This window comes from Beta vulgaris, chromosome 6 (genome assembly GCF_026745355.1).
Source record: "Beta vulgaris subsp. vulgaris cultivar EL10 chromosome 6, EL10.2, whole genome shotgun sequence".
Lineage (NCBI taxonomy): Eukaryota > Viridiplantae > Streptophyta > Magnoliopsida > Caryophyllales > Amaranthaceae > Beta > Beta vulgaris.
The window spans coordinates 51,809,443-51,820,162 of NC_079207.1; the positions used below are offsets into that span (position 1 = coordinate 51,809,443).

Sequence of the window (10,720 nt, forward strand, 5' to 3'; positions counted from 1 at the left end):
ATGGATTGCTAGTAGGTTGTCCATATTATCTAATTTAAACCTTACAACATTTTTTAAGCCTTAATTAACAATAATATACAAGGCACACTAGTAATACCAAGTACAGACTATATAGCCAACTTTCAAAAACAAAAACAAAAATTGCTGCAAATTGACATTTTATCATTTTATGTAGCCTCGTTCAATATGCTCAAAACAAAACAAAACAAAACAAACCAAACCAAAAACAAAAACAAAAACAAAAACAATGCATTCGCTATCCACAATACAAAAATTTAAACTGATTGTATTAATAATAGAGTCGCACTTTACAGGCATTGATCTGCATGCTCATCCGTACTTTACAATAGTTTTACTTCGGAAATAACTCAAAATGCATGTCATATTTCTAAGAAAGGAGACATGAAAGCCAATCTAAACATTCCCCTCAATCCCTCAGTCATCATTAACACCAAAACTGTTGAAAATCATTACCTCAAAAATTCTGTAATCTCCAACCCACCCCCCTCCTCCCCCCTCCCCCCTCCCCCCACGGTTACATCTTTGTGCAATACATGCCAACGTAAAAAATAGAAACACCACTAAGCTCAACTATAGATACAAAGAGGGGGAAAGACAAACACAAACGTAATAATTTACATCAATGTAATAGAACAAGCTATATTGACCACATATAGTAAAAGGTAAGGCAAACGAGTACATTCTGCTACAGCTTTGAAACCAATTTCTGCTTCAAAGGATCTCATTCTGAACTGTCGAATTGTGGAAATCTGCAGTCTTCCGTTAGATCTAATGGCCAATCTTCCCACTGGATCACAGCAATATCCACAAGACTACACCCATTATAAAGGCTGCCACATGCATCACGGTGTTAGAGGCAAGACAAAGAATCTGACCAAACCTTGGTCATGTGGACTTGGTATATCAAGCAAGCGTCCATCATATGACTAGAGATTCTTTCCGAGCCAAGATCTATTTGTTTTAGATCAACTGAAAACATGTGGAACCTTATTCTTGATACAACCGAGCTCGTCCGGGATTAAGAAGTGACTCCGACATTACCCATCCCTGAAACAAATACAAACAGTAAATGCCTGCTGCAAGCACTACACAACAAATCACTTTTAGCACGCGTCATAACCCCATGATTATGATTCTCTGGGATGGAAACAATTTAATAGACGAACATAAGTAACTTGAATTTAAGATAAATTGAAGATGCCTAGGGAAGGATCAACAACCCAAGCCCAAACAGGGCATGAAACGATTAAATTATGACTTGCACACATCACCACAAAACGATATTCTACAACTTCTAAAACATCTAGAAATCAGAATGAACCAGAAGCTAACAAAGCTTCTTATCAGGAGTCTAGGCGTACAGTCATAGTTGAAATTTGAATTTCATACAAAAGCAACGTATGTACTTCTTCAGGGTATTAAATACTCAATAATTAGATACCAGCATTCGGTTCAAAGAGCACCACCTTCAATTATAGATGTTTGAACAAAGCCCAACCTGTTCTTTCTCCGAATTGAAAATAATAGCCACGTGCAGATAATGCAGTATGATCACATATTTTACAATATGCATCAACTGTCTCATAACTAAAGTAAAAGAGAAGGGGGGGGGGGGGGATAGATTCTTGTACATGATTTAGTGAATAGCAGAAGCCAACTGTAAGCCAAATAGAAGTTAAAAGCTGTACACTTTAAATAATGCTCAAGAGAAAGCACAAAACTAACTTAATAAGATTTATAACATGGAAAGACCAAGAGCAACTATGATGACATATCTTTGAAAAAGAGGGATGATGTTGCACATGACATAGCATATAGACAAAGGAGTAAAGCAGCTGTGAGTCTTTCAACACCATTCCAGCAAGACTAAAATACAGGAAAGTAAAAACAGAAAACCACATGCATACAGCCACAGAGGAGGAAAAAATTTCAAAAACTATCTCCGGAAAAGACAAGTAGCAAGAGCAGCGATTATGGTATCAGCTCTTCTTAGCCCCACGTCCACGAGTAAAAGCCCAAATTATTAACATCTTCATTTACTAAATTACACCTTCAATTTAGATCTAGGGTTTACAGATCTAAATTACATCATTATTTGTTACAGTTTTCCTTCCAATTGATCCTTCAACCATGATGTCTTAAGGGTTCATGCACCTATTCGGTATGAATTTACGATTTTTCCAGATTAATTATGTTTATCTTTCTCTCTTTTATTGGGTGGCATATTCAAGTACAAAATGCTGGGTCTGACACGGATTCTATATCCAAGTTCATGCTGTGTCGTGTCGACACAGGTACAACGAGAAAATTGCAAGTCCGAGAAAAATAGGCCACCAGTACATTGGCTGGATACTTGTAAGAAAGTCCATGTCACAGAGCCAATCTTGCGATTCTACCACAAGTTATATTAACAGAATAGTTCACTCCCCCTCAAGAGTCTGATATTGACTATGAAACCAACCACAATATCAATACCCAATCCAGCTAATTGCAAAAAGTTCCAGAGTGACACTTGGTGAAAGAGCTATTAAAGATTGGCTACAATTTACCTGTTCTGCAGTTTTATATTTGAACAGGCCATATGTAGATGAAACCATCTTGCAGGAATCAGCCACGAGGCTCTCAATATCTACAGGCATGGCTAGAGAGTCTAAGCTATCATGCTCATAACCCTTCCCAGAAGCAGTCTGCTTCTTAAGTGATGATTGAATAGAATGAAGAAGTACATGACCCTGCAAAAGGCACTCCCAGCAGATTAGTTTGATTATTCCAGAAGGATGAATTAATGCAGCAACAAAAAAAAAGAAACTAACTGTAAATCACTTACATGAAATGCTGCTTTTATAATGTCTTCAGCTTTTGCCTGATCCTTGAGCAATGCACACACTTTGTTCTTTACAGGATCGTAGGTCACTACATATCTCTCTCTCTGTGTACAAAAAGCAATTAAACAACGTCCGTGACAATTCGAAAATAAGTTGCAAATGCATTCTAGCAATAAAAGAATGTCCATAGGTGCATGCCCCATGATACTGAACAATATTCCACATAGATTAGTTGGTGGGCAATATGTACCTCAAAGAGCGGTTCTAGTGCAAAATATAAACCTGGGTCCTGAAATGCATCCTTGAATCTACAGCCTGTTAAATTCAGCATTTTAAGTTTTGGAGAATTAAAAGTGAAAAGATCATAGGTCATAAAATAAAATAAAATCATACCAAGTTGAACAGAAGTATCTTGTACCCATGGAAAGCAAAATATGTTTTCCTTTAAATTTCCCTCTTTCAGAGAAGGAACTCGCCCTACAAGGAACATTTAAATGTGATCAGAAGTAGTATTGCATCAATCTTTAGGATAAATGAAGTTATTATTGTAAAAGAAAAGTCAAGGAGCATCGAATGATAATTATTTGAAGTGTTGGCAACTATCTAATTGTATGCTTCGAAGGCTACAACTACGATGTGCTTTCTTCAGTAAAGTTTCAGTTACCTATCTTATCTTAACCTATTAGGCCAGAACTGAACTTGTCTGAAAAAAGTTGAGCTTGTTGGCCCTAAACTTATCATAACTTATTAGAACTTGTTATCGTTGTGGATGTAATGTTGGCCTTGAACTTAACTTAACCAGAACTTATTCGCCCCCAACTGAACATATTTTTCTTGAAATAAGTGAAAATAAGGTGAGAAGGACAGAGCCTAAGCCATACCAGTTTTAAGGAAAGAGTCCACTGCCACCGTAAATCTTGCCCTATTTAGAGTATGCAATACAACAGACTTCACCTGTCAAAAACCCAATATTATACTGTGAGAAAGACTTCGTTTCTCTCAGTTACAAGACAAAGCTAGGAGAGCAACCAAACCTCTTGATAAGAACTGAGAACATAACCACAAGAAAGGAAGGCAAATGCTGTAACCAAGGATGGGTTCCTTTGCGATAGCATGATGCTTAGTCCAGTTCCCAACTTCACAACAAACAATTGGTTCGCATCAGCTACAGATCAGTACCAGATGAATAGATTCATGGAACAGCATAGCAGAGAATAAATATAGCATGCACAATTCAAGCAAGCAATAACACAAACAGATGCAACCACAACCGTTTTGTTGATTAATAAATGTCCACGGTGCGGAGGCTTCAAAAGTTTTGTTACCCACAAGATTGTTGTTGGTAACAGATCCAAGTAGAAGAAATACATGAAAAGGAGGTAAAGAAACTTCCATTTTTATTTGATCTCCCTTCCCCACACTTTAACAAAAGAACAAAAATAAACTCGAGAAAAAATAAATGTAACATATGCTGACGAATTCGATTAACATCAGAATTTTAACAAGAATATGCATAAAAGTCAACCACAAATGTCCATTGTAACTGTTAGTTTGTAACATATGAAACACTTGTAATATTTTTAAATTCAGGATTGTGTTTCATAAATGCCTTTGCACACATCAATGTCCGGGATTTTGCATCTTGATGTGTCTGACGCTTGGATAAATATGCATTTGTGTAGCACAAAAATTACAGCTGTGAAAGGAGACAAAGACAACTATGCAATCTGCTTCGAGCAGTATGCCTGAGAATATATAAGTACTAGCCAGCTGCCTTTGTGTTTTTGGAGGAGTCATCAATGATAGAGTCCTTCCAAATAAAGAAACTCCTCTTTTCTACCTGATCTTCAGCAAGATATGAAGAATTTGCCCCATTGTGTCTACATAGAGTGACTCTTGATACGCATATACTGCCAGCTAATGGCCTTAGCTTTAAGGATTTCTAAAGCTGAATAAATTTCAGAGCCATTTGTTTCACAAAAGAAAAGGCAAAGAAAGAAGAAAGAAAATTAGGGGGAAAGGAAACAAGTAAATGAGTTCAATAATCTTGTTTTGGTTTAATTGGAGAAAGAAAAACAATTTTCTAATATTCAGTTTGGTTTGTCAGATGTAAGAGAGAGTATACAAGACCCTTTCTCCTTTTGTCTTCCTCAAAATCATCGACACCTCAAATATGTTTCTCAGACTTTTTTTTTAACCTCTAATACATGTGTCATAACCTCGACACTTTGACATGGGTGTGGACACTTAGGCACTTCATTTCAAGCTAAAATCACGGAAATTTTTCATAAAATAGTCAAGCAACGAGAAAAATTCCCACTGCTACCAAGGTAGCAGCATGTGTGAGAGCTGAAATAGGAGGACCCTCCATAACATCGGGTAACCATACATGAAGCGGAAATTCGGCAGATTTAGCAGCTGCACCCTGAGTCAGATATTTGGGCAATTGGGTGCATGCCCGTGCCCGACGCACGCACGATGACCTTTCCCCTGCTCATATACCTAATCCCAGCCACCATTTTTGCTTATTTTCTCCATAATTCCTCATCATTACCAAGCCTTCTCTCACTCCCACAACCACCACTAGGTTTAGGTGCTGCCGCCGATAGCATGTTTGCTATAAAACCCTTCCATCAACCATCATGAACAAGTGTCATCTCACTTTTGCCATGGAAGAGTTTTTTTATGGTCAAATTCGACCATGAAAGCTCCAAAATGGAAATGTCCACAATCAGATTCAACCATCTAAAGCCATACAGATATGTCTATCTCTCAAATCTGGTCGTGGTTGGCACAGTGGAAGTGTTGTTGTGGCGGTGGTTTATGGGTGAAGGCGAAGTAGAAATTATTTGGTTGGGGATTGTGGCAGTGATAAAGCAGCACTTGACCCAGGGAAGGGCTTGGGGAAAGGGTGACTGGTGGATTTTTGTTTGGAAACAGCATAAAGATGAGAACTTTGGCGTGGGAAGTAGGACTTAGGAGGGCAGGCAAGTCTTGATTGTAGGGTGACATCAAAATTGGTGGCAGTTTCTTTTGGTAATGAGTGTGACAGTGTAGTGCTGGAGATATACTGATGGTGGTCAACAGTGATGAGGCATTGAGGCTTCAGGGGATGACACCATGTGAAGATGGTTTGGTTATGGGAAGAGTGAAAGAGGTGGTTCCGGTGACAGTGGGTTTGGGTTATCGTTGGTAGCTAGTCGCATAAATAGCGTCACTTTTACAAGCTTTAGATGCTCAGGCTCAAGATCTCAGCTGAGATTATGCATTGTAACTTTCAGGGCTGCAATTTTAGCTTTGCACCTCTGCTTAGTCCAAAAAACGACAAGCTTTTATTACATAATTACAGAAACAAAGAGATCATCCAGTAACCTTGTCCTCAAGGACCAACGATTGATTTTGGCTCCACTTTAGGGCTTATGTAGGTACAGCTAAACTTTCCCCAGCTGCTAATTTAGAACATAATTGACACAATTTGAGGTTTCTAAGTCGATGGTTTTTGCTGGTCCTCTGAGTTATACTCAATATCTTAATAGGTTACAACAGAGCTCAATGAGTTCTTCTTTGAGGTACATCTAGCGCTAGATGAAGAGGCATACAATAGATCAATATGCACATCATGAACTGTTATAAGATGAAGTTTCATCAAAAAATGTCCAAAGATAGCACAAAGCAACAACATCACAGGGACATCTACAGAGCTACTAAAGATATACTACCTCTGTTTTTTATAGTTGCGACAAATGCCTTTTTGCACAAATATTAAGGAAAGAGGAGAGAGTAAAATTTGAACCAATTGCCCATACTTTTTGCATGTGGGGTGATAAAAATGAGGATAAAATTGTCAAATTGCCCCAAAAACATTACCAAGAAGGAAATGTTGCATCTAAATAAAAACACCTATAATGGAAAATGTTGCAGCTAAAATAAAAAAAGAGGAAGTATAATCATCTTCTAAAGGATCAATTGGAATATATTCATACTTCAGTACAAGAAACATCTAGAAATGAGCCATAGCACGAGGCATACCAGATCTGCAACGTTGCCAACACATTCGCCTTTAGCCGTGACATCTCCAATATTCTCACCCTTGGCAAATGCTTTGTAGATTGGAGTACGGGTAGATGTTGATGTAACAGCAGCAACATTCTGCCAGGCAGATGATGCAGATTAGTTACATCATTGATACCAATCACAAACACATACTCACAAACACATATAGGCACATCAAACCACCACCATCACAACCAGAAAGAGGCACATACGAATGGAAAAAGAAGAACAAGTTGTCAATCCCAACCTTCCACAAGCACCACAAGGTCCAGTGTGCAAAGTAAGCAACTTTACCTTAGCAACATTGGCAGCGCAAGCCAATGGCAGAAACAAGTTTGGCATTACTGCAGTTGCCAACTCGACCCCAGCACCCAACTCCATCAATAGATCACCAGCAAATCTAAGCTGAAAGGAAAATTTTGATAACAAGAAAGCAATGAATATTAGAGTCAAATTTCTTTCAATAATACAGATGCAGAGGGAAGATATACTTACTTGTTTCAAATCATAATCAAATTTCTTCCCTTGTCTAGCAAAAAGCATTTTTCCAACTCGCCCAGCACCATCCTACACATGACACTTGTTGTATGAACAATGGCTTCCACAATTCCACAATAGAAATAAGAGCACTACAAGCCCAAATTCACAAATACTGCTCTACTAGCATGAAGCAAACAAAATCAGAAGAGCGATTGTGGAACAGAGATAGAGCTAATTGAAATTAAAGAAAACCTCATCTTTTCAATAATATACCAACATGTTAACAATGATAATATTGCTCACACAACAAGCAGTTGTCTCTCGTATTGTATAAATCTTCGCTCTCGGCCTTTAACAAACAAATTCAAATGTTTCAAAACATCGTTCGTGAATTAGACTGTTAAACTTTCATACTAAACATACAAGGAAAACCTGTTGGGCAGGACAACCAGCATGAAGAGAGAGTACATTCTTCTGGTCCACATACTTCACAATTCACATCCTATCCCAGGTTTTGCTAAAGAAGCCATTTTGATACCATCCTTATCTAAGTGTTATCCCTCGCAAATTAGAACTTTCTTATCCACGAAAATCCAAAAAGATATTATTTCGCACAATATCTTGCATGATCTTCTCAGTTATTCTACAAGTTATTGAGAGATGGGGTAAAAACTCCCTCCATATATTACACAGCAAATTGGAATTCAGCACCAGAAATTATATGCCCTGGAAAAGACATATGGTAGCATAAAAGCTCAAATAAGCAAAGTCACTTACTCTTCAAGTATAATGGCAGGATTCAGAAACTCGAGCAAGTAAGCAGAGTTAGACAAACATACAGCATACTCTCAAGCAAAAAGAAGAAAATCAGCAAACCATAAGGGAAACAATACACATGTATAATGAAATACAAAGAATTCAAAACTTCAAACTCAGTCTATGTGATTATTCCTACCTTAAGAATCCAATTAATAGCAACAGCACCAGGGGTAGCTCTGTTTCTAGATACTCCAACAGAAGTCAGCAATTTAGTTTGTGTTGTAAAGACACACATGGCTCCACCGAAGAAGTGCTACAGGGAAGACTTGAAAAGTTAGTAGTGCCATAAAAGTGTTCCCAATAATTCATTTCACAATTCACAGGTAAAATGAACAGTAGAACTACCATCGACGCAGATAAAGCAAGATTCAACCATCAACTGCTGAATGCATTCTGACCAAATTGCATCAGTTACATGGGTCATGTAGCGTGAATTGTAACTGATGCAGGAAAAATTTTCTCGTAAAAAGACTCGTCTCTCAAGCATCCAAAATGGAGCTTGCATTGATCAATTAGATAGAAAGTTAGAAACTCTACTATACAAGCCTATTTTCGTGAGTTCATCCCCCTATTTCACAATTAGAACTTTGCTTATTTGAATTACCATTTTACATCGAACATCCAATCCTAGTACAATGGACTAGATTAGATCAATAGATAGCCTTTCAAGAATGATTTCCTAATAAAACTTTAGTTCCACAATCCTCTTAGAAAAATATATTTGAAATCGACTATTATATTTAGAGATTGTAAGTTGTAAGGAGTATTATACTTCTAAATGAAATTTAGTTACAAAGCAAATACGGGCGTGGAAATATAGAAGGTTCAATGCAGGTGCATATTCCAGCATGTATCGTCCATTTGCCTATGTTTGTGCAACTCAAGTACAAACTGCTAAGACCGGACCTGGCGACGTGTGTTATTTCATTATTCTTTCACATAGAGACTATATAAACGGACTTCTCGGGTCCATTTCCTATATTTAGTAATATAGGGGCTTTAGAATTACCCATAGTCCACAGAACTCTTATAAGAAAGCTCTTCAAATACTTTTGGAGTTTTCTAAAAGGTTGCTAATCTCAAATTCAACAAGTCGTAAGATGCCTTTAAAGAACATCTCTGAAAGCAAAGTGGTATGTTTCCAAAGGCCAAAATCCTCCCTTCTCCTTTCTTTAAGACTTGTTACTTGTACATGTACATTAGACAACTCTCCTGTTTTCCTTTATAATTGTTCAAGGTTTAAAAGGTTATTTAAATCATTTACTTCGGATTTAGTATTTAGATTAATTTAGCCTAAATTAGTAGTTTTTATGGCTCAAGCGTTCAATCAAAGTTTCTATGTCCTAAATATTGATGGTTAGGAATATGATGCGAGTCTTATAAATGTATACCATCTAACACTCAACAAAGCCTCTAAGTCAATCTACACTGAAAACGAATTCTGGACTTTGTAGATTGAGTACCTTTAATGCCCTCCATGTCATGTATGGCACATATGAAGGTGAAACACTATCCGGAAAGCCTTCAGGAACAACATAGGATCGAATAAATGACACTAATTCCTGCACATAGAAAACATTAGATAAATTTCTCAGACATGGACATCAACATATTATATGCAGTAAAAGAAAAATCGAAGCAAAACAAGAGAAACGCGTACATACATCAGCTGGAGCTTGAGGAGTCTGCAAAGAAACAGAACGAATAGAACCCTTCTTGAATGTTCCAGAAGAATCATTAGCATTCTCAGCAACATACTTCCAACGACGGCCATCGATCTCTTCACAACAAATCAACCTCAAGTTGGAATGAATGTACTCCTCTTCAACAAGCCCTAACCTGAGATTCTTACTATCCAATGCAGCCGGAAGAGTCGGCGGAATTTGCGACGGAGAATTCGCTGGTGCAGCCAAATTGGCGCTGATTCGCATTGTTTCACGCACCAGAAGACGCGCATCTGATGACGACGTTGTGATGGATTGTGCGCAGGAGGAAGAGGAGGAGGATGAGGAGTGGCGGAGATTCATTGGCGCCATTGATGAGCTTGAAGGAAGTGGAAAGAGGAGAGAGAAAGTGGGATTTTGATTATGAGTTAGGAATATAGGCGAATATTGTGATTGTGTAATTGTGTTGGCAAAAATAAAAATTGGTGGGTGTGTGTGGGTGACTGAACTCTGACCCTAATGAAATTCGTAATTCGTAACGACCTTGTATGACACGTGGGATTGGGGACGTAGTGAGGAGTTCTGTTATGTACGTGCTGATTTTGCTGAGTTGGGAGATCAGATGAGATAGGACAATGGAATTTTTTGATCCAGCAGTGCCGTGTTTGATGTTTATCCAAGTCTAACTGTCTAATAAAGATAGCTGGTAGGTCACGGCCCAAAAGAATAGCTAGCGCAACTTGGATGTTAGAGCTGTCAATTCAGTTACTCGAATCGAGTTCGGGTCGGGTCATCTCAGGTTTCATGTCATGTTCGATCAGGTCGTGTCAGGTCATTAAATCAAACAGGTCGGGTGCA

General features: G+C 38.0%; 1 protein-coding gene across 1 annotated transcript; it reads right to left on the reverse strand.

Moving 5' to 3' along the window:
- Positions 1-266: 266 nt before the first annotated feature.
- Positions 267-10,385, reverse strand: LOC104897001 (protein root UVB sensitive 6). Its single transcript, XM_010683802.4, has 13 exons — positions 9,863-10,385; positions 9,662-9,760; positions 8,335-8,451; positions 7,395-7,466; positions 7,194-7,304; positions 6,876-6,995; positions 3,881-3,982; positions 3,728-3,800; positions 3,240-3,323; positions 3,097-3,161; positions 2,849-2,950; positions 2,571-2,753; positions 267-1,068 (listed from the first exon to the last, which is right to left on the reverse strand). Exons 1-13 carry the CDS (start codon positions 10,232-10,234, stop codon positions 1,009-1,011), a joined length of 1,560 nt encoding a protein of 519 aa, XP_010682104.2. The 5' UTR covers positions 10,235-10,385; the 3' UTR covers positions 267-1,008.
- Between the last annotated feature and the right edge of the window lie 335 nt (positions 10,386-10,720).